At 32.4% G+C, this 26,709-nt stretch overlaps 1 protein-coding gene across 1 annotated transcript in view; it reads right to left on the bottom strand.

Annotated features, from left to right (window-relative positions):
- The window catches only part of LOC149488657 (uncharacterized), a 130,870-nt gene extending 105,021 nt beyond the window's left edge, over window positions 1–25,849 (bottom strand). Inside the window, exon 1 of the mRNA XM_089695187.1 lies at window positions 25,612–25,849. Within this exon, the coding sequence (XP_089551313.1) occupies window positions 25,612–25,702 (91 nt within the window). The 5' untranslated portion in view covers window positions 25,703–25,849. The remainder of the gene's footprint in view (window positions 1–25,611) is intronic.
- Window positions 25,850–26,709: the final 860 nt, after the last annotated feature.

Below are 26,709 nucleotides of genomic sequence, written 5' to 3'. Positions count from 1 at the left end.
GTCCATGTTTTTTCTTAATTTAGGAGCAAAAACTGATGAGAGTTTAGGCCATAATAAACCACGGGACATCTTCATATTATGTCTACGAACAACTACTTTTTAAATTCTTAAATATCTTGAATTGATTTTCTAAAGATTTACTAGTCTGTATTAATTGAATCAGTTGCTATGCCGGTAATTATACGTAAGATAAATTGAAAATTCTATACTCCTACCTCTAAAGATAGTTTTTTGCACGCTCGTCTTGCCTCCTACATTTTAATTGAGGTCAGAAGCCTCGAATGAGCGGCCACTGTTAATTAATTATTTAATGAATAAAACTTTAATATACTTATACTTAACATAATAAAATTAATAAAGATAAATTTCAGCCATTCGTCTCTTCGTCATGAAAACACATTTTGAAGTATAAAATATAGAAAGCGGTAAAATGACCTAAGTTTAAGTATGTTTACTTAAGGTTTACTTAATGTTAATGCGAAATTACCATACAATTTACTATCATTTCCTCGCAATGTACCTATTAACAATAGAACCCACTATATAATAAGAATGTATAGGAAGTATGCAATAAGTACATTATGAATATTTGTGTTTTATTTAATATTGAAATATGTAATATTATGTATCCCATCAAAAATATTTTCATATAAAATATTTCTAAGACGCGAGTGTAACTAACAGGCTAACACTCTGAAAAAAATATGAGATCACATGTAGCGCCAAGCGTTTAACTCTACACGTCTTAAATAATTTTTCAAATCGGACCAGTAGTTCCTGAGAATAGTGCGTTCAAACAAACAAACTCTTCAGCCTTACAATATTATTATGTAACTAGCAGTCCGCAACGGCTTCGCCCGTGGTACATGTTTACGTTTTCTCTCCATATGAACCATCTACAAGGAATATCATAAATAAAGAATTAACGAAATCGGTTCAGCCGTTCTCGAGTTTTGCTCTTACCAACACATGTACCTAGCGATTAATTTTATTATATAGACTATATCTGATTTATAATACATAGAATTCCGGAAAATCCTTCATCAGGCTACTTATAAATAACTTACGATCACGGTTCCTCTTAATTGACGCAGAAGACCACAAAACCCAACGTCTGTGGTTTGTCCCAACTCTCAATGGACTTCTTTATAAAGCACAATTACTGTGATTAAGCCATTTTCAAGTCTCAAGCGATTTCACTTCACTTTACTTAGTGTCTTGAAATATTATTTTATTATAAACGGAAGTATGGGTTCAGAATCTTATAAGTGCTGAAAAAGATGTATCTTGGTAAATATGTACTAACATAATCTTAATGTAGACTGAAAGAAATCTACTATCTAACATATGAATTTAAGCTCTTATTGAGTGAGATTATTTAAATTAAACATAATGTAACAACAGATAACTCAAATAATGCATTTTGTGTTTTTCTGTAATTGAATCTACATCAAACTACGCATTCTTAATTTCTTCGTATTAGAGTACACTCTTTATATAATATATTATGTAACATAAAATGTCGATATGTATCTGTTGGAAACTCAAATAAATCAACAAATATAAAAAGGTAAAAATATTGATAAATGGAGTCTTTGAAAAATAATTAAGTGTCAAACTGAGTCAGTCGGTTACATTCTCAAAGAGCTTTGATATTAAATTGCATTGCATAGTGGAATATGGAACATATATTTTATTATGAAATTAGCTAGTAATATAATTTATTATTAAACAATGTCACGGCCATTGTGAAATTTTATATTAATTATTACTTTACACCCGACTGTAAACCTATATAAAGTAAAACTATTGTGAACATATAACCAGTTTTAATTTTTACAGACGACGAAACTTTATTCTTCCATTATTTTTAAAAAGACCTGATAATTTATCTGCTAACATTTTCACATTTTTTCTTGTATCTAAAACTTTTCAGGAAATTGTTTTTACCGCTCCAGACCTCGCCTGTCCTCTACTGTTTAAAGTTTCGCTTTTGATCTGAATTATTTTTATTGTCATAATAAATTACCTAATCTAACTATTTGGCGTGTCATGGTTATATTCTGTAACAGTGCCTTCTATAAGTAAGGAGACAACATCACATACCTAATATTAATGTTAATAAAGTGTAATTAGGAGCCATATCATATTGAGAGACAGTTACCTAACTCTACACAAAGACTATCCCAAAATATCTTGTCCGGATAATCTTGTCAATTAGCTAGACCCCGAAACAATGTCATCCGAACCACTCCATGACATTTGAGCATCATATGAGAGGCTCATAAAGTGGCACTCAACATTAATGACGTCACAAAACGTACACGAGCAAAGCGTTGTGAAATTTTAATGCTCTTTTAAACGCACGTATTTTAACGTGAGCTTGTGATAAAAGTTTTAAACGCTACGTGTGGTAAAGGATCCTAATTTATGTCATTATTATGAAAGTAGGTATGAAAGCCTAGATGATACGTTCTATATATATATATAGATATATAACTTATATACCTACGTTCTACGAAGCGTGATAACGCTTGAAACGCTGTCACAAATTGGAACGAATTTGGATAAGTATTTCTACATTACGTTTAAAATAGAGATAATAATGTATCAATTTAAAGACTTTTTGATTGCTAGACACTCCAAACATGTTTTCTAAATGTAATGTTGTCAAAATTATCTGTAATGTTAACCTTTATTCCCGGTATCCAACAAGAAAACACTATCATACTAACATAACCAACATTAATACAATTAATTAAACGACTCAACCATACAAACCGCTTGAAAGTCTCATTAAATTATAAAAACTAAAAAACATTTTCTTTCACGATTGACGGGACAAAGTAAACTAAATTATGTCATTTGAAAGTCGGAATGCATAAAACCACATTCACGGTACTGCAAGCAGGTCTGCGCAATTTGCAGACTTATTTCATAGCGACTTGCTCTCAAAGAACGACGACAATTCTATAACAAGACGGAGAATTCACTAAGAAGTTCTGTATTAGAATTCTTTTAAATGTTATGTAAAGTGGTTTTAGCTCTTGTTCCTTTGTTATTAAGAATGCAAATGTTGGGTGTATCGTATTAGTATGGTTATGGAAGAAAATTGTCAAAGATAGATAAGTTAAAGATATTATATTATGTTAGAAAGATAGATAGAGGCACCCATCTACTCTTCTTAAATGGCTACAAAATTAGGTTGAAGATACTTTAAGCATAATATTCAGTCATTGGCATAATGTACAATTATGGTTATCGGCTTAAAACCTGTGTTATCAATATTTAATCTACATTCTCAAAATCTAATTTAGTAACATCAATTATTCGGCTCGCTTAGACAAACAATAGCCGAGCAAAATTGTCAATTCTTTAGGTTCGCTTCAAAGCCATTAGGCTGTCAAATGTCAAAATGACAATCGGTAGCGTTCGATTTCTGTGCTCTATGCTCTATTTTTCACGGTAAAATCGTACACGTGTCCAGTCCAAATTAAAAAATGTCGCTGTTTTAGACAGTTGTTAGCGGAATACATTTAGGTTTTTTGTATACCAATTGTTTAGAATGAAAATGCCTTTTTAACGGATTTTATTTATTCCCATTGTTTCTTAATTTCTATTAGTTTTATGACAAAAAATATTGTGTGGCATGTTTTATAAAAATAATCGTAGACAAAATATTTTAATTTCAAATAAATTCCCGAAACTAATTGGCCAATGTTAATTAGGCACTAAATTAAGCAATTCCCTCGTATAACTCAATAAAGAGGTCCCATATTTACACAGATAATTAAAACCACGACACGGTCGTGTGAATTAATTCAATTTGTCTGTCCTTTGTGTTATTTAACGTTTTTGAGTGCAAATTAAATTAATCGGTGTTGAATTAATTATTCGAAAGTCAAATGACCGTTCGTTTTGGAATCAGATTAAAAAAATAATCGCTTGGTAATTTGAATAATTACAACTACTGAATGATTTACTCTAAGATTTACACTTAGGATTAACTGCATAAAATAAAAAAAAATGTTGTGTGGTTTTATGAAACCACGGTAAAAGTGAAACTGTTCGAACGGTTCCGAATACTGCTTTATACCTACTCGGCAGCCGACCGTCACGTGACATGCGCTACACAGACCAAAAAGTTTGAGACGATGTAATAAAAGTTTCACTTTAATAACCCGTATTTTACGTCTTTATTTTGGATATTACGAAAATAAAGAGTCTGTGAATAAATTGTATCGTATTTAATATCAACAAATATAAGGTATGATGATATAAAATGTGTTGTTTTCCTGAAGATGTAAAGAATAATAAATAAAAGCGTCTACAACATCTTAATTTAATAAATTATAGTTGAATGGAACTCGACGTCCGTTACAGATACAGTTGGGATGGTTAGAGGTTACGCTTTTCAATCGAACTCTCTAGATTTTAATTATTTCCTACATTTTGCTTCGGTTTCCTATAATGTGTATTTTCTTTTATTAATTTTATTTTCCTGGACATCTTAGATTAATGAAATAAAGATATAAATTATTAAATCAGACGTTTAGTGCTGAACATAAGTCATTGTAGGTAATAAAACCATTTTTTCTTTTTCTGGTGAAGTATAATATTAGCTATTATTGATCTAATAAAACAGACGTAATTTTCATGTTTCTATGCTTTACCACTACTATAAATAGTATTATATTATCAGTGCTTTCAATTCTTTCACCAGGATTCGAATCCAGGACCGTTCAAACATACAGCTGAAACCTAGTAGGTACTATAAGTTTTGAAAATTATTTCATTTCCAGATTCTAAAACGTAATAATCTGAGCTCCCATTAATTATATTAAGTATTATATTTTTTGAATCACAAAGGCAAAACTTCTCTTAGAACTTTACGAATACCTCTGTACATTTTCCTTTGATCATAACTTTTTGTAAAAAAGAAGTTTATTGTATTTAAGCATATTTTTAAGTCGCAAAAGTTAATTATTTGCCTTGTATAGATACAATTTTTTTAAATTTATATATTATAACTAGCGGTGCCCCGTGGTTTTAACCGCGTTGCTCTGCTCCTATTGGCCTTAGATACGTAGTATATTATTATTAGTCTGTGGCCTTAGCGTGATAATATTATATAACCTACATGTTGACCCGACTTGTAAGTAATATTCATGCAAAATTTGTATTAAGTCTATGCAATACTAATAAAAACTATACGTTTGGCTTCGATGTCAATTGTAGATCCCGCCCAAGTATTATTTAAAAAAAAAATCAATGTAGAGTTTTAAACCATCCTAAGATTTTATTATTTATATAGATGAATATTTTGAAAGTAAAAGAAGAATAAATATGTAGTTTATATTTGATCGTTTTTGCAGCGGATATTGCGTTATGGTTTCATTTCCTCCAGTATGTAGACACGAGTGAAACTTTCCTGTAAACAACGACGTGGAACAATCAATCTTGCCCAATTTTTGTGCCTTTTATTAGTCGTATTTTCTCTTATTATGATCAAACTAAACAACAGGAACTCTGAGTTACCTATATGAAGAATTGTGAACGGAAATTGTAATTATATAAGTAGAATAAATAGGATATTAAACTAGTTCAATGTTGTGGCTTCGCCCGGTTTGAATCTAATTCATTGAAATAAAAACTACTATAACTACAGTTATGTTTTTGTTAATATAAGTTCAATATTAATACATATATGTATCTATAATAATTAAAACAATTACTGAAACGTAGAATTCGACATTCACTAGGGTTTACGTGTAAATCTCAAAGTCAAATTTATCCAAATCTCAAATCAATGCAATAAATAAATACCTGTACAAAGGCGTATGAAGTTACATTCCCAATACAATCAAACGAAAGATAAAACCTAATCCCTCCAAAGTCAATAGTCAATACCGATTTCGCGCCAAACGTACGTCGCATAAAATACTTGGCGACGGCTTTAGTACCTCGCACGATTGTGAGAAAGAATTATAAGAGCCTGAACGTGTAGAAATGGAACAAAATTGTGTTCGTACAAAACGTGGTCAAATTTTTATCTAGCTTGTGCTTAGAAAGTGTCCATACAAAAGTGTTCAAATGTTTCTATGCTTGTGTTTGGACAAAATGACGCTTTTGTTTTTCTTTTGAAGTCTTTAGTAACGTTTTTATGCCATAAACTGGCATTTTATAAAGTTCCTATTTTTAGTAAAGGGTAGTAGAGTATTATATACATACATATAATCCGTGGTAGAGATTACATAATTTTTTTTCCTTCTTGTAGTAAGAACTTACTATTTTACTTTTGTTATCAAAGGTACAATTGTTACAAACACATAACAATTGTTATCAGAGGCTAAAAAGGTATTTTATCAGCTTCAACATAAGTACCTACATAACAAACAGACGTATTGTTTCATTTATAAGACATTCATTCATGGCATACTAATTTCATTTTTAATATCTCTCAACAAAGCCTTCCTTATAATGAAAAATTTACGAAAATAGATATGATTTCAAGTCACCCAGAAAGGTACCTTTTCGCATATTAGCTTCGGAATTTTGAAACGACGGAAATTTTTGTGTCAGTCGAAATTCAATGTATTTTCCTAATATAATAAAACTAGCGGTCCGTCACGAGTTTGCTTAGGTATTCCTTAATATATGTCAAATACTTTCTATAACCTTGTTGTCTTTTTGAATTTAGTATTTCTACCAGACACTTCATTGATTCTGCCAGACATACTAGTTCCTTTACAGACATAACACAGAAATTATCTATGACATATTCATGAAGAATTACCAATTAATTTTATTCATAGCTTATAATCGTATCGATATCGTCACGAATCATAAAACCCATCGCACAGATAATATACTACTTCCTAACGGTAGGCGAATCGCAAAACGCGTCGGCATAACACATATAGCAATAAAAACGTAAATTTCAATTCAAATTACGCACGTTCAGTAACAAATGGGGGTGAAAGCCATTACCTGAGGAGGAGCATAAACCGCACATTATCGTCGCAAATAATGGAATCGTAAAAGGGTTGTACAAAAAGAATAACCGTAACTGAATGTAATTCTCGCGAAACGAGTTCATTTAAAAAATAACGTGTATTCCTTTCTGAATTAATAAGGACGTGTTTTAATAACGTAGAACGAGGTTTTTAAATGTGTTTGTCATTGAATAAATGAGGCAAGCACGTAGAATAAAGTGGTATGTATTTTATACTAGCATGTGTTTCTACGGAAACTGTGTAAAACTGAAAACTTTGTCAATTTCCTAGTTTTAGTCGAAGAAAATGCATTCATTTTTGTTGCAATAAATAAATTCGTTGCAATCTTTGTGACATAATTTTTTCAGATAGTTTCGATCGTTTCATAAATTTGAATACAGTTAAAATACAATCGCTCGGCGTTTTACAAATTACGCCGATAGCAGACATGACGTTTTGATAAAAATGACTGACACCAAATTAAAATCTGCCTGAATCTGAATTTTCAATTTATTGGAAAATCTCAGCAGCTCCCTTATTTAGAACTCTAAACATTTCTTTTTTTTTTGTTTGTGTAAAAATATAAAGTATATATTTTATGTGTATTTAGTCTGCCCTAGTAGGTACCAACAGTACGAGGCAGAGCGGGTGCGCGAGAGGGATCCTCACGCGGACCCGATCCGGCGCAGACGTCTTATTGGGCGTCGTCGCCGTGTTGCGGCCGCTTTACACGGTCGCAACGTGCCTCCTTGACGAAGGGCGCCGGGCGGTGGAACGGGGAATGTAATCCATCGTCCGGTGCGGTGAGGCGGCTTGAGACGTGTTCCGCTCATGCCGCCAACGGGAGGGAAGAGCAGGCAAACTACCTTTCCTGTTCTTGGCTTGCGCCTGGCCTGGAGATGGGCTGCCGCCGAGGGGGTCGCGGAAGAATTCCAACAAATACCCGCGGCCCCATCATTAAAGCGGCTCGACGGAACACAGTGGGGTTTTAGTCGGTAAAAATCCGACATAACCCACGGCTCCTTCCCCGGGGGCCGTGGGTATCTTTGGAAGATTTCCCCACTATAAAAAAAAAAAAGGTACCAACAGTACATCGCAAGGTCCTAGAATCGATACCCAAGTAGCTAATTTATAAGTTACAATGTATACGGTTTTGCATATTTATCTCAAATTTACCTGGAATACCATTTACAAAAAGTCTTTCTTCGTACTTCTTTTTCGAAATAATATTCCATTTTCTACAAAACTTAAGAATTTTGAATCTGTTTGGTTTTAAATACATCAGTAGGTATACGCAATTGTGTGAAAATACCAATCTGAGATAATAAACCAATGTTTTGGATTATACAGTTGAACCTCGATAACATAAAAACCTCTGTAACTTCAAAAAATAATGTGTTCCCTTCCCATCAGAGCCCAAAACCTCTTTAACTTAAAATACGCAACCTCTATAACTTAAATAAATAATCTCTGTATTGGCCCTCAGTAACTTCAAGAAATGTTTCCACAACCTCTATAACATAAAATTGTTTGTCAATGAGTCATTTTGAAAGAGTGTCAAAACAAAAGGTTTCGGTATTTATTGCTTGCACGTGTTTACTATGTATTGTTAACGTAAACAATACATTACCTATTGTTTACTTTATCGACATTCTTCAAAGCTTTGCGGCGGTTAGCTTTATGACAACGACTTACTTGCATCATAAGTTTTTGATTGTTGTCCTGGAAACATCACTTTACTTACTGTGTGATAAAACTGGCTTAAAAATGAGTCCAAAAAGAAAACAAACAACCCTCACCTACGCTAATAAATAAAAAGCTATAGAAGCAGTGAAAAATGGATAGACCCTTGATAACTTAAAACCTCTATAACTTAAAATATTTTGTGTTTCCCTTGGACTTTAACTTATCGAGGTTCTACTGTAATTCAAATTCCTCCACCGACTATGGACTTACTTGTACCCACAGAATTATATCGAGATATAGTTCTGTGCTTGTACCATTAGTAAGTGATATTCTTATAAAATATTATATTTCACAAACTCAGAGAATATTGATCTCCTTCAACGAAATGTGAAGACTGAAAAATACTTCTTTTTGTTGATAAATGTAGTTTTTTTTGTATTAAAATAAAATAGATTTATTTCTTCAATAAATTATTAGTTAACAACTTTTTTCCAAAAGCCGCAAGGGACTTTATTTCTCCTGCAAATTAAAATAATTTAATTCTATCTGTGTTCTCTTTTTTAAATAACTTTTCATTGTTAGAAAAAATAATTTATAGATAAATGAAAGTTTCGGGAGATAGGGGGTTCAAATTTATAAGAAGGGCGGATATTATAAGAAGTAATTACCAAACAATGTCTATATTGGATATTACTAGCGGTCCGCCCCGGCTTCGCCCGTGGTACATATTTCGCAATAAAAGGTTCTTTCAGGGTCTAAAGATTATCTGTGCCAAATTTCATCAAAATCGGACCAGTAGTTTATGCGTGAAAACCATACATACATTATTACAAACCTTTCCTCTTTATAATATTAGTATAGACAAGGAATGAAGATCATAATCATCATCATCATCTTCATTTTCATCAGTCCAGCCAAGTCTTATTAATTACTAGCGATCCGCCCCGGCTTCGCCCGTGGTACATATTTCGCAAAAGTAGCCTATGTCCTTTCTCGGGTATCAAAATATCTCCATACCAAATTTCATGCAAATTGGTTCAGTAGTTTAGGCGTGATTGAGTAACAGACAGACAGACAGAGTTACTTTCGCATTTATAATATTAGTATGGATAGATGTCTCTTACCATTAATTTTATTGGTGCTTTAACGTGCTGATTTCTAGTCGCTTGCTTTCTTCTACCAATTGGAGCAGTTCTAATATGGATAAAGTGCTGATAAATTGCAAAATCAATTTTATGTTTACACTCTTTAGTCTCAGAATCCTTTATCTCTCTTCCAACTTTAAGAAGACTTTAGTATAAGATTGTATTCAAGCAATTTCAGTATAGAAGCCCGTTAATATTCCAATATTCGAGGTGGAAGACTTGATCGATCAAAGAGCCCAGATTATATTACGCAAACCACCGTAATATCGAGGCTTAAAAATATGAAGATTTGTCCCAAATTTGCTTAAAATATTCTTAAATAAAACGTTCAGTCTATCGTTTATTTTTTTTTTTCAAATATAAAAGGTTGATGAGTTTTCGCAAACTACATTGCTATATCTAAATAGAAATGATTTAGAATTCATCTATTCGAATGAAGCAGTTTATTTTTAAACAAATATGAATTTGAGACATTTTTAAAGAATATAAGAAATTCGAACATAATGCGGGTTTCGAACTTGTGTCCCTCACTGTTCTTTATTTTGTTTAAATGTAAAAGTTCATTTGTTATAATATTATCTACTATCAGTAAACAAATATTTTAAATAACTCTTTGCTATGGAAAAGCAAATAAACGATACAAAAGATCCTTCTTGCATTATTTTGTTAAAGAAACTACCGAGCTATTATTAAGATTTTACATTTTCCCTTTTAAATTCCTTTCCTGTAAGCATGTTCTTTCTTCGAAGCCTGAATACTAATAGAGATATTTGTCGACGCCTTCCTATTAACCCTTTCCCCGCAGACGATTTACATTTACAAAAGCGAAGAATAACAAAATCCTTTAAATATTTTAAATACAATCTTTAAAAATTTAAATACAAATCACAGCTTGGAAATAGCAAATCCAAAAATAACTTTATACTCCAAAGAATGTTAGGTCTGCTATCGCGATATACTGAACTTTTTGATAACACTAATAATTTTAACAATATAAAATTAATAAGAAATAAATTATAAATATCTATCCATATAAATATTTCTATCCGTTTCAAACTTTAATTTAAAATTATAAGACAGAAATAAAGTTATCATTCAAAAAGCATTCACTTCAACATAGAAGAATTTATTTAACCTTAACCGTTCAGTGAAATTCCGTCAATACGTTCCGTAGCATACGTAGCATACGTAGCGTTCGTAGCAATTCGTAGCCACACCGTAGCTCAAAGTGAAATTAAATCAGCGACAGCTCTACGTCAAAGGACCGTAGCCAACCCTTTTCAATGTTTGAACACTAGGCTATTGATTATTATTGCGTTGCTACTGTCCCGTGAGGCACTTAATCTTAGTTGTGAAGCTGTCAGATCTGTTTCATTGTGTTATACTAATTGTGTGTACTAGTTAGGATCAGCTTGTAAATAACTTGAACATAGAAAAATTGTAACCTAAAATGTTCAAAGTGAAATATCCGACTATATGTTACGTAGCATACGTAGCGCTCGTAGCAATCCGTAGCCAAATCGTAGCTCAAAGTGAAATTAAATCACGGCGTTCTGCATCAAAGGGTCATAGCAAACCCTTTTCAATTCGGGATTTGAACACTATGCAATTGATTGTTATTATTGCGTCGCTACTGACCCGTGGGACACTTAAGGATTTGTTAGATAGAACGCATACTTAGCACGTCAGAGCGCTAACCTGATGCCACGCTATGACGCCAAATTGTGTTGTATTACGTGGTAATATACCGTCTAATAGAGCGACGAGAGCGACAAAGCACTGACGCGCGCTAAGAACGCATCCTATCTGACAAAGCCATAAATCTTAGTTGTGAAGCTGTCAGCAAGTTCTGTTTCATTGTATTATGCTAATTGTGTTGGCTGTTGGGATCAGCTTTTAGTCATGTACGTATTATTGCTTAACAATGATGTACATGTGTGTACTGCTTTCCGAATCGGTGGTAAATGTTAAAAATACGTAATGATGATTCGAAAGTGCTTCTAAAGGAAGTCTAATTGAATAAATAAATGTTTGAGTTTGAGTTTAAGGCTTGTTGCAAAAGCTTATAACTTTAATTTATATTAAAGTAGAAGATGCAATTTATTCTTCTTTGGCTTACTAATAAAATTATGATATACTAGCTGGAACCCGCGGCTTCACTCAAGTGGTTACCTGGTATTAGCACATACGTTGTACTAATTCAACCTACGTAGTTAGAATTAGCACATCATCTATCTCTGTACCAAATTTCAAACAGATTCGATAAGCATTTTTGCATGATATAATAACAAAACATACATCCGTATAACCTACATACAATATTTCATTTAAATAATATTACTAAGAGGAAATAGGACAAGTTCCAGATTAAAATTTCTTCGAAAACTCAAATCTAAGTCCACATTATTCAATATGAAAAGATTACATAGTACATATTAGATGGAAACTAATAGAAATATAATCATACTAGTGTTCCGCCCCGGCTTCGCCCGTGGTACATATTTCATAATAAAAGGTAGCCTATGTCCTTTCTCGGGTATCAAAATATCTCCATACCAAATTTCATGCAAATTGGTTCAGTAGTTTAAGCGTGATTGAGTAACAGACAGACAGACAGACAGAGTTACTTTCGCATTTATAATATTAGTATGGATTTACATATTATAGCAGATATAATAGTTTTTACTTTAATAGAACAACATAACCACGAGCGCTCTGATTGTAGTACATGTAGTAATTATTATCTCATGCCTACATCCTCCTAAGATTACTAATAGCTTCTCCAAACGCGTGGAATAAACCAAAACTAACGAAAACAAGATGATACGCACTGTAATCGCGCCATAATAATAATTATGCAAATGTTCAACCGCATTATACAGACTGTGACAAATAATTAATGACGTCATATAATTCATACGCACAGCTTCCTCTGGGAACCAAATGTTACATACATAGTCGTAACATGGAATAGTTTGTTAGTTATATTATCTGTGGTATCTATACTAATATTATAAAGCTGAAGAGTTTGTTTGTTTGAACGCGCTAATCTCAGGAACTACTGGTCCGATTTGAAAAATTCTTTCAGTGTTAGATAGCCCATTTATCAAGGAAGGCTATATATTATCAAGCTAAGACCAACAGGAGCGGAGCCACGCGGGTGAAACCGCGAAGCGCAGTTAGTACCGTATAAGATAGTAGCTTCTAATTTAGAATCCATACTATAATTAATATTATAAATGCGAAAGTAACTCTGTCTGTCTGTCTGTTACTCAATCACGCCTAAACTACTGAACTAATTTTCATGAAATTTGATATGGAGATATTTTGATACCCGAGAAAGGACATAGGCTACTTTTTATCCTGGGAAAATGACGCAGTCCCGGAAATCCCACGGGAACGGGAACTATGCTGGTTTTTCTTTGACTGCGCGGGTGAAGCCTTGGGCGGAAACCTAGTGTCATATAAAACTACAAATAAATTGATGTTTGCATGGTTTTGAAATCGTACGTTTTAGAGGGTATAATGTTTAAAAAAAACGAAAATTATATAATTATTTGAATCCTTTATTCAGTGTGAGGCCCACATCCCAATCCCCTCCTATCCCATCCTTATCCCTACATCCCCTCCAAATCCTAGATCCTGCCTAGTCCAATCAAAAATATCCTGTCCCTCTTCCTTTACCAGTAGGCAACACCCGTAACCCAGTTACGGTAGTCTATGGGCGGCGCACTTAGCTTACCATCAGGCAAGGCTTCGGCTCGTTTGCCTTCTTCTACCATAAAAAAAAAAAAATAAATAAAAAGTGTAATGTAACGATATTAAAATTTATAGTAGCACCATTTGAATAAATTTGAAAAAGCAAAGGACGATGAGTTGAAAATTGTTTGTTTTTGCGTGTGAGTGTGTCTATATACACGTGCATAATATCATTATATAGGGAGCGCCTTTCATCCTATGCAGTTGGAATACGTTCGACATAATCCTCGTTTTCGCAGTCGGTTAAGCACTTACATCATTGAAATGTAAGCTGAAGTATAGAGGCTGTGTTATATAACATTGAACAAATTTTGGCGCATCGTTGCTGCACTTATAATAATTAATGTGACGTCGATGCTTTCAAATGATTTGCAAAAGATAATGCAGATTATTATGTTTTTATATAGTATTATTATGTATGACTAGAACGCGGCTCTGCCCGCGTTTTCAAAGAAAAACCGGCATAGTTCCCGTTCCCGTGGGATTTCCGGGATAAAACCTATACTATGTGTTAATGCGTGAAAGAGTAAGTAAGTGTGTGTGTGTATAATTATACACACACATACATCCATTCTCACAAACTTTCGCATTTATAATATTAATAGGATAGGATAGGATACCTATTGCATAAACGGTGAAGAAATGAAGTAGAAACACAAAAAGACGTAAAATATTTACCGAGCAAACTATATTAATAGTATAAAAATATTATAATTCACGTTCTGAACTATAGCGGATCCTAAGCAAACAATTTCACTATTTGCAAACTCCTGTCGAAATATTTATTCAAGTCTTTTAAATTATTATACTTCAATAACATCTTGCTTATAAAACATTTATAATAATGGAATCAAAACAACCAAAAGTAAAATTATAAGTAAACCTATTTTATAAATCAAAGTACCTACGAAGTTTCTCTTATTTGTAAAACTTCTTTAATTAAATTGACCGAGAATTAAATACCTATTATAAAGTAAAATCAATATTTCATAATTAGAAATTATGTTTACAAAGTAAAAGTTTTTGTTTCAACACTTTGATTAAAATTCAATGTAAATGGTTATTCAATATTTAATTAAAATAACGCTATAAAATAATATTTTAACAACAGTCGATCTTTAAAAACAACACTAATACTTACAGTTACCTGTAGCTGTTTAAATAAATCACAGAAAATGCCGCTAAAAAAAACACTACCAAAAAATTTGAGCGGTAAAATCTGTCCTATTTATTAAAGAAAGAATATCTTGAACGATCTTTTATAATCAACACACATAGCTGAAAACCATATCAGAAATGAACCAGATTATTTATTAAGATGCCACGTCCAAAATTACACATACTTAACATATAACACCCTTTCCCAACGGTATTCAGAATAACTGAATCGTAGTATCCCAACCATTTCCAACACTTTAAAAGTATTTCTACAATTCAGACATCGGGAATATCTCAAACCTCACACCCGTCGAAGCGCGGCATTCTTGCAGAAAAACCCAAACAGATTTAGATACAATCTTCCCGTATTGAACTCCTCAGGTTCAATTGAGCATAAATCGCTTAAAATGCTGCGAGGCGGCTCCGTCTGCCATTGTCAAAAGTAGGTCAAGGTCTAATCCTTCGGTTTGCGAAAGCTTATCATTTCGTACCAGCTTTGGTGAGCGTAAATTAATGTTCAAAGGTAAATTTCATCCGTAACTTTAAAATCTGAGGTAATTGAGATAAGAGCTATTCTATAAATGGGAAAGTTTGCTCGGCTGTTTGTAAACGACTGGCAAATGAGTTTGCGAAGTCCCGCGTCCCCTTTGGGGTTGATGCAAATCATATGTTACCCGAGTTGTTTTCTCGTTATGGGCAAGTAAGTGATCAACCATCTGTGTCCAGTCGACTTTTAAGTAGATAGTGAAGGTAAATAAGTAGGTACGTTTTCAGATTCAGGGTGTTTAAAACAAATATAGCAGTATAATATATAACAGTACACACAAAGGGAAACAACATTTTAAACAATCAATTTATCAGTTGTATGTATATTATGTATTGGCGTAACACCATTAACTTCTTTAATAAATAACGAGGCAGTATTCAGTAAATTGCATTATATGCCCGTAATATTATAAAAAGGGTATACAATATACATCCATAAATCTTTTGTTCGTTTATTTTAATCTTTTGAGCTGCAGCATCCCTTGTGCCTTTACGAAGAATATAATATAAATTCAATAACATCTTCTCAATAAGTTCACAAGAATGACCCTTTGAAAATAGATTCACGAAAAAGCTTATTAAAGTACGTAAAGAATCAACTGAAAGGATAAGCTGACCGAACTTAGAGAAAAACATGTTATTCACCTCTTTTATAAAAAGGTTATTGGGAAACCTTTTAAGTAGTTTCAAATAAATAAATCTAGTGATATTTATTTTAGAATATTGGTTTATAACATACTAGCTGCGATCCACGGTTTCACCCGCGTGGCTCCGCTTCTGTTGGTCTTAGCGTGATGCTATATAGCCTTCCTCGATAAATGGGCTATCCAACACCGAAAGAATTTTTCAAATCGGACTAGTAGTTTTTGAGATTAGCGTGTTCAAACAAACAAACAAACTCTTCAGCATTATAATATTAGTATAGATAACTCAATACGTGGACATTTTTATTTGTTATTTAACATTTATAATATTCTTTTTAATTTATTTTTACGCAAATCTGAATCAACTTTACCTATGCGGGTACGTTTATACCCACATTTATACCTCTACCAATTTATCTCTGTACAAAAATCTAGGTCTGTCAACCTACATTGTGAATGTACGTGGGAAAACCGAGAGAGTATTTTATACGCAACGTGATACTGGTCACACTATCATGTAACCTTAAACCTGATCGAGAATAAAACCTTCAGTATATTTACACTATAATTGGGTCCATGCTATCCATTACATAGATAATATTTGAATAGGAGCCTCTATAAGTATCTTTTATAAACATAATACATATATGGTTGTAAAGGATAATATAAATTTGATATGAATAGAAATTGGTTGAAAATTTTCTTTGTTGCAAAACTAAATGTACATTGACCTTTGAATCGATAAATATATTGAATGAATTTATGAATGAATATATTGTTATTTATATGTCTATTATGATCAATTTATATGGGAGTATCTACTATTAAAGGTATATTTATCAAATCTTATAAAACGCTGCAATTCGAGAATGAATTACTCAACTATTATTTGTTCCATAAATGCTGGATCTATTTTAAAATCTCTATCACCAGTTAAAACCACATAGCAGAGTGACATAGGCTATTTTTACCTTATGGATTGTAGTCCCGGTCAACCGGGATGTACACTGATCGAGCGCCTCGTAAAAGGTTTAAAATTACTAGTAAATAGGGAATTTTCTACGGTTTACTACATATCTGCCAAACTTCTTATAGAAGATTACAATACCCTAAAAATGTTCTTTAGTATTGTAGTTGACGATTATCAAAACCCACTACACGACGACAGGATATCTAATATTATTCAAAACAAAAATAATTGTGTTAATGTTAAAGTACTAAGTAAACTACACTTCTGCCAACAGCCCAATCCTTACAGAAGATCACAGTCCCTAAAAACTATCCCATACCTAAGTGGAATTACACACCTCCCTCAGGAGTTTCAACTACAAAAGTTAGCCAGCTATAAATATGCTGAGCGCATTACCTCGCTAATGAAGTCGTAATGAAGTCAACAGCGCCGTAATTAAAGCCGCCGCCATCACCAAAACTTTATTCTGTGAAAGCGTCTGTGGAAATCTTTGCTGTCACATTTTTAACGAATCAACTCGTTAATGCCAGAGTAATGCCACAGTATTACAATATAGGAAATAATATTGTAATACTGTGGTAATGCTATGAGGAAAGGATCATTTGCCGCTGATATTTAAATTTTTAAGTTTTAGGGCATTTGAATCTATACTTATATTATAAAGCTGAAGAGTTTGTTTGTTTGAACGCGCTAATCTCAGGAACTACTGGTCCTATTTGAAAAAATTTTTCGGTGTTAGATAGTCCATTTATCGAGGAAGGCTATAGACTATATATCATCACGCTAAAACCAACTGGAGCGGAGCACTGCAGGTAAAACCGCGGGGCACAGCTAGTCATATGATAAAGAATGGCAAGCATACAGCGTGTCATAATATGTGTAGTGGAACCGATTAGCGTGGTTGTCTTTGCCACTGTACTATTTATTTACTCACGTTGTAGAAAGCTGTTTAATATTTAAAAAATACAATTTCCAATATAAGTCCATATTTGAATTGTGGTTGACAATTTGAAATAGCAATAGAAATTGCCGAAAATTGACAGTTAAGCTGACGTGGACGATTTTCTAGCAAACCGGTTTCAAAATTAACTCTACTTCCGGTTTCTATTTTGTTGCTGGCTCTGTACACTGTGCCAGTGAACGATGTGAGCAGCAACAAATTATTTTTTTATGTTTAACTACCGAAAATTGACAGTTAAGCTGGCGTGGACGAATTTCTAGCAAACCGGTTTTAAAATTAACTCTACTTCCGGTTTCTATTGTGTTTCTGGCTCTGTACACTGTGTCAGTGAACGATGTGAGCAGCAACAAATTATTTTTTTTATGTTTCACTACCGAAAATCGAAAATTAAGTTGACGTGGCCAGTGTTAATTTTGGCGCCAATGAAAAAAATTCAAAATTTTTAATGTTTTTATGCAGCAACAAATTAGCAACAAATTCACCTGCATTTTTGCAACGATCCATCCCTTTTTCCGATTTCATCACGCTACCTTAATGTTAAGCTAGAACTGTTGCTGATTTTCAGCAAACGGGTTGAGCAACAAAATCGTCATTATAGCAACTAATTAGCAACAAATAAGCAACAAATTCTGGTGTTGTCTTTTTTTAATTTCGCTAATTTTTCATCGCCAGCTTTACGTACCTGATAAAAGGCGGTAGCGATGAGAAGCACTACAAATTCTTATATTCGATTAAATTATCTATTTCTACATTGCCTGGACATCTCGGAATAATATAATAACGGTTCCTCAAACAAATTCAAGTTCACATTATAATATTAGTTTAATTTAAGACAAACTTTGCAAGTAACTCGATATAACAATATTAATTTACCCCTCTCAACGATATTATTGGTTCTCAGAAAATTTAATACTAAGCGAAGATAATGACATAAATATGAACATTATTTAATTTCATGGGTTTCTGTGAATTCAAGCAATTGATATTTTATTAAAAAAATCATAAACTCGGCTGTTTATTATCTTAAATGTTTCAAATATTAATTTTAATTGAGTTGTTAAAGTTTTAAAGATAAATTCAAATAAACTAGACTGCTTTTGAACTTCCAAATCGTAATAAAAATTAATAACTTTCATCCATTAACCTTCATGTTCAAAATACTTGAAAACGTCTTACAAATTAGATCTTAGAATATCTATACCTACTTATACAACCTATTATAAAAGTGATGAGTTTGTTGATTTGAAGTCGCTAATCTCAGGAACTACCTAGATACTGTTCCGATTTAAAATTTTCTCCGTGATAAATAGCCCATTTATCGAGGAAGGCTGGCTATATAATATTATCATCACGCTAGTACCAACAGGAACGGAGCACTGCGGGTAAAACCGCGGGGCGCAGCTAGTCTTATATAGGTATATAGGTGTAAGATACATGAAGATGTAAGAATATCTAGGAATAAAGCATACTGACTACATACATTACATAACTGAATTTTATTCTCTTGAGCATATATCATATCCTTTAAATTCGAATACTAGAATATCTAGTATATCTTAGAATATCTAGGAACAGTATAAAGCAGTAAGCACATTGACTTCAGACCTTATTCCCCTGAGATTCCGTTGCACGTGCTGACGTCGCGTCGCAATATAGTTACGTTCATAAGGTTAGTTCACATTGTCAATTTAGTAGGACATTATTTGATTTTGTGTGCGTAGTCACATACATATTTGATTGCTACAAACATGGTCAATTAAGATTTTAATTATGAATCTTAATTGAAACTTTTTTTATCAGATATAGCAGAAATAGTGTGTAGGGTCTGTAGAAGAGTATAAAATGAAATTACATAATATTAATTGTTACTACAGGTAACTTGAAAAGCACGTCGTTTTTTTCCGTCTGTATTGGTTGTATCTATATTTGGTTTATATAATTTGGGTTTTCTATTTTTTTGTTTCAAAATTTTATATTTCATCAATTACTAATATTATTAAAGAAAATGGAAAGCAAATAAATCGTCAATCATTTACACGATCCAAACAAAAATACATTCCCATTCACCAAAAAAGCTGAATTGACTAAATTCAGCATTGGACGAAAACGGACCAACATCAGTTAAATCTATAATCGTATTTGCTTCACCATAATCACCTTTCCTCACCTAAGTACTTCAGATTCCTTTGATGTACCATTACGATTTACGGGGAAAAAGTGCTAAGAAATAAAAATTGCAAATCTATCGATGTGGGAGTTAATGATGGAAGCTCTTACGGCCTCTAAACGTCTTTGAGTTTATTTTGTATCTCAGGGAAAAAGGTTTTCATTTTATTTACCGTAATACGTAACACGTGAATATGTTACATTTTTATTTCAAGATATAAACCTGAACTAACGAACACATAAAAACTACAGATGCATGAATAAATACTGTAACATTAAAGAAAGGACTCAGGGCATCAACACTTTAAATAACGTTGTTTGTCTGTATGTTCAGAATGACTAATTCACTAAACTCAAAGATACCTTTTGGATAGTGTAACAAAATTTTTATTTTGAAAAATAATAAGCAGGAGTCCATTTGGTTGAATTAGCATAGTCCATAAAGTCTATAAAGACAAAGAAAATAAATCAACTGTCATAATCTCGTGATTATTTTTTTTCGTTACGTATCTAATAATCTTAATAGATTATACAATTATCGCAAAAGATCGAGCGTAGTCATAATTAAATTTCAAACGACACATCGTAATGTATTTAACTGAAACTGAGATATTCATTCCACAAGACTAATTTAGAAGGGATTAAAATCGTATCTAAAATTAATTTAGTGGAATGAGGAATAATGATTATAAGAATTGATGAATGGTGTTTTCCTCATATCAACTACTGAAACATTGACATCAGTATACCTAAAATAAAAATTGAAATAATTCTGCGTGATTTATTTTTACACAATTCAAGTCGATTTACTACAATGGAACCTTTTTTATATTAATCATTGTATAGAGACTCTATTGAGTTTCAAAAGTCAATATTATCGCGTCAATGCAGCACAAACTATATACCTACCTAAGTTGTGGCTATTCGCCCCGACTCTGAAAGAATTTTTAATTTTTTTTAAGTAGGTAGTAGCATAGATTTTTATATTTTCAGGAAATTCTTAAAACAAAGTCACAAAGATACAAATGTAACTCTTTAAATATTAGTTTAGCATCTGATTTTACTAAATATAGCGCTATTTTGGTATATCATCTACATCTGACTTGTTTCACAGGTTTATTTGAAAAATTAATTGGTTTTGCCAGCGAGAAGCTGTATACGTTTTGGTTAGAATTCTATGGTTTGGACAATATACTCCAAGCTAGGAAAATATATTTTCCAATATATTACAATTATTTCGAAGTGCATGTTTTGAAGCTTATTTTGTCCTAGCATTGAAGATAATTTATCACAAACCCACGTACTTAATAATTATTACATCAAGATTACATCATTCAAAATCACAATTTCAAACAATGTCGGCTTCTGAAGAACCGTCTCGAACTGTCAAAGTGTCTCGGAAGGTTTTTGGCGCGAAGCCTGGTCCGTACTCGGTCAAGTGTTCGCTGATGTAGCACTTCTGTTGGAACGTCCTAATTAACCATCGATTCTTCGTACTTTGGTTCTTAGGATGTCGGATTATATGAAAATTGATCGTTGGATTATGGCACAGATAATATATTACTAGATTATAATCTAAGAAATAATGCTGCATGATGTAAATAAAGTTGGAATTGTTTATCTAACGATGAGGATTGTCATCTTTTAATACGATAGTGTCGGTGTAAAAAGGAAATATTATTAAATACTAGATTTCCGCCCGCGGCTTCGCCCGCGTTTTCAAAGAAAAACTCGCATAGTTCCCGTTCCCGTGGGATTTCCGGGATAAAACCTATCCTATGTGTTATTCCAAGTTACCCTCTATATGTGTGCTAAATTTCATTGTACTCGGTTCAGTAGTTTTTACGTAAAAGAGTAACAAACATCCATACATCCATACAAACTTTCGCATTTATAATATTAGTAGGATGTGGATGTTAAATGAAATCATTAAAAGTTGCACTTACTATTTCGGGGAAAAATATTTTAGTTTATACGACATGTTATCATAAAATGAATTCGTAATATAAAATTTGTAGATAGGGATGGCATTATGAGAACAAGAGGTCAGGTCACCAAGAACCTTTCATGCAATAAGAGAACAATGCTTAATAAAATATGCCTACAATAATGACTAAAATCCTAATTATAACTCCAAGATCTGAACCAATTCTTCACAATATTTCTTCCCTAAGAACCATCTCAACGAATGAGACGTCTATTTCTTTTAAAACTACGCTGTGGTATTTTAGTTTACAAATACATAAAACAATCGATAGATTTAATTGGCCGTTACACTACTGTCGACCACTCGTACTGATAGGTTTAAACTTAAAAACGATTGCGAAAGCACTCTGCAAATCAAATCAGAATCAATTACTCAGCAAAGCGATTAGGTTAGATTTCACAAGCCTAATTGATATTATATTGAGTCCATTCTCTAATTAGTGGTATAACATACTCCCATGTGGTATTTGAAAGTGGGGCAATATTGAATATATAGTTCATAGGTTTAACAGCCGGTTTCTGAATCGAGAATTGATTTAACTAAGGTTTGAGTAAGCTTATGTTAGATACAAGAATATTTAAAAGCAGAATTTTAGTATAGTTTGAGACCTTCTTAACGTGAAATAAACGCTGATAAATCTCATAAAACACATTTTTTTTGTATTTTAAGGAATTTAAGCATTCTATAAAGACGTGGATTCAAAGTGAAATAGGAAAAAGTTGAAACAGAAAAACATGGAAAACAATAAAACCGAATGAAGTGAAAGATATGATAAAGCGTGAAATCATCCCTGACAAGGAGCCACTCGCCTTACGCTGCGATATTTCACTCTCCTCATATTGAATACTTGTCCTATCCTATCCTACTAATATTATAAATGCGAGGATGGATGTATGTGTTTGAGTATGTATGTTTGTTAGATACTCTTTCAACCAAATACTACTAAACCGATTACAATGAAATTTAGCACACATATAGAGAGTAACTTGGATTAACACATAGAAAAGGTTTTATCCTGGAAATCCCACGGGAACAGGAACTATACGGGTTTGCCTTTGAAATAGCACGCGAAGCCGCGGGCGGAAAGCTAGTGGTCTATAAAATAACCAATTTATATAGCACGAATATTATTTTTATCAGAATGTATTGTAAGACCCAGGAATTTATTTAAAACTAATTAAAATCATTATCAAAAACCCATTAGGATTTAGGTATTCAAGCTTTGATATTATGTACATTTCCATTGTTAATGTTTGTCTGCCTGAATATAGTAGGGTCTCTAAGATTTTGGATAGGTATTTAATGTTATTATTTTCATTTCACGCAATTCCCGAGCGTATATTTATGAGGCCCATCAGGCTAATCGTACAGTGTGCTTAAGCATTTAATAATAGCCCTATTTCCCGTTAAGATAAAAATAGCTTAATACTTTCAGCCTTATCATGTAGGTATCTTGTTTAAGCATCTACATATTAATAATATTACCTAATAGATCTTTTTTCCACTAAATAAGATAAACATTTGTATTTATTAAAATAACAAGAATAATCTCCATTAAGATATCCATGCTATATTAGCATTCTTATCTATACTAATATTATAAAGCTGAAGAGTTTGTTTGTTGTTTGTTTGAACGCCGGAACTACTGGTCCGATTTGAAAAATTCTTTCGGTGTTAGATAGCCCATTTATCGATGAAGGTTATAGGCTATATTTCATCACGCTACGGGTAACAGGAGTGGAGCCACGGGGGTGAAACCGCGCGGAGCAGTTAGTAATAAATAAATAAATAAATAAATATTATAGGACATTATTACACACACATAATAATGTATAAATAGTAACACATAGTAATGTATACATAGTGTCTACAGTGCGATGTAAGATTATATAATACTCACCTCGATCGGTGCGAGTCAGCTATAATGTATAATGATGCATCATTTGACTAATTATAATAAAAATTTGAAACGTTAAACCTGAGCCGATATAATTTCCTACATCTAATGTGAAAATCAAAACACACAGACACAAAATTAAATCATAATCAATAATTTGAATTGAACTGAGCACTTATGTGTAAAATTACATTGCTAAAACTAGATACAATGTTCCGTGAAACATACTTAGTACATAAACATTAATTTATTATCTCTTTGCAACAGATGACGCTAGTTAATCTGAGTTAAAGTGTTTGTAACTAATGGTTATCTAGCTAATGTTTAGTATTCCTATATATCCTGATATTATAATACGATTTTACTAATATTATTATTAGTCTGTGGTAGTAGGTACTATTAACTTTTATAATATTACGTGTTCTTAGCTTTTACTAAGTGTAACCACCAATTTGGTTGAATTTTTTATGTTAAGTGTTTCAGTTAGGTACTTTTTTAGGGTTCCGTACCCAAATGGTAAAACGGGACCATTTTACTAAGCCTCCGCTGTCTGTCTGTCTGTCTGTGTCCAGGCTGTATCTCATAAACCGTGATAGCTAGAAAGCTGAAATTTTCACAAATGATGTATTTACGTTGCCGCTATAACAACAAATACTAAAACAATAATACAATCCCCATACAATAAATGATTTTCTATTATTGATGATAGTACGGAACCCTAGTAGTTTTATTTGTATATGAATTTATTGATTCACTTATACATTTAGGTAAGTACATAGTAACTCTATGCACTTATATTAGTTTTTTGTACATAGAAGTATGTCTGAATATTTAGAAATCATAGAAAAATGTATCCTGAAAACGTTAGGTAATCAGAGGGTCTTATGTTTATTTTAATTAATTCTTCTCCTAGTTTAATAACTTACGTATATACAGACATAATTGAGAAAAAATATGATATTTACATATAATCTTTTTCATAATTGGCTCATCAAAGAACCCTTAAAATAACCTCAAGCAATTGGAGTACGGTTCAAAAGCCCGACTTGTGTGGGATAATATTCGTTATATAATTATATTTTTAATTAATTACTTAAGAAATGTTACCAACGTAATAAACCTCTTCATTGGACAAATAACTTACATTCTTAGAAATCTTGTTTTGTACCTGGAAACAAATGAAGAGATCAATTACACAGTTCAATTATTTTATATTTAAGAGGATGTCTTGAATTCTAATTAGATTTAGTTGCAATTAAATTTAAATTAAAAAAAGATGTTTTTGTAATATCGAATAGATGGAGATATTATTTCTAAAGTTTATAAGGTCCTCAATCATATTGAGGTGAAGAAGCTTCTCATTTTATCATTTCTTGATAATAATAATGCAACAATAAATTGTAATGAATCGCAAATTCATTAAATAAACACGATATTAATTTATTATGCGTCCTTTTCTTGGACTAAACTGAAAATAACTATTTTTCGCTGAATCGCTATCTATAGCGATTAATATCTATATTACTAGCGGTCCACCCCGGCTTCGCCCGTGGTACATATTTCGCAATAAAAGGTAGCCTATGTTCTTAAAAGTAAAGCAAAACTAACATAAAATAACAGGGATATCATGTAAAAAATGAAATTTCAAAGTTTGCTCCAAGTTATCCTTTAAAACTTACAAAAGTATAATACATTACCTGTTTTAGTATTATTGTTATTGTTTGTAGACGACGCCGAACTAAAGAGCGACGCGCCGGTCAACCTCGCTCGCCGCAAAATCCACCACATTCTGATAACTTAAAAACCCCAAAATCTACACGAAACACAACACTCAAAACAAAAGTTTTAATCGAAAATCCCGTAACAGTGTTTAAAAGTTAAAATTAATGCAATTTTCAGTTACAAATATACGTATTTTAGTTATATTTTCGTGTTTTCGTCGGCAATTTTTACATGAATTTGACGCGGCGGTTTCTCTAGGAGCTTGTAGTACACTGAATTTCAGCGGCTTAGGCTTTAGCGCTTGCGCTCTTACACAGGTGAAATATCAGGATTTATGACGGAGGCTCTATTCTTCTTGACGAATTGTTTGTTTTAATTTGTTTTATTTAACCTTTCGCCGGCGTGTCAGAATAATTTCTTAGCCCGCTTGAATATGGTAATTAGATTTTCGTGAAAATGAAGATATCTCTACTTTTTCGTACTTTGAGATTGCGTTACTTTTAAGCAACTATTATACACGAATAATGAGTATTTTAAACACATAAATAGTACGATTATAATTTATTCGATAACTGAAATTGGTTCTTGAGTGACCTACGGTAAAGGCTTTGTTTTTATGGTTAAACTGACGACACGACATGTTCGAATCCCAACCTACCAAGTCTATTCTTTCCCTATAAACATTGTTAAGTATATTATAACATTTCAAAGTTCATGCATTTTCAATATATCAAGCGGGAATTCGCAATGGGACAACGTTGCGGATTATATGGGCTTAACTCTCACAACCCGAGTCCACTTGGAAAATAAATTAACTTATAATTAAATAACAATTCAGCAGCTAGGTTATTCTGTAATACAAATTACACGTGTTGATAATTTTTGTGAGGAAATGAGAAGTTGAGACTGAGATGAGATAATAAGTTGATTTGAATTGCTAAAATTCAAAAACGTATCTTTCGAATGTTCTCTCTTTTTTGTTAAATCTTTATTTAGAAAACTATTTATCTACTAGTTTCTGCAGTAATATGCTGCTGTATTTAGACGATAGAAGTAGGAAAATATTTAACTAC

Source organism: Colias philodice, chromosome 5 (genome assembly GCF_061535455.1).
Source record: "Colias philodice isolate Cphi_HAF_F1 chromosome 5, ilColPhil1 Martin Lab GWU primary, whole genome shotgun sequence".
Lineage (NCBI taxonomy): Eukaryota > Metazoa > Arthropoda > Insecta > Lepidoptera > Pieridae > Colias > Colias philodice.
This window is presented reverse-complemented; position numbering and strand designations above follow the sequence as displayed.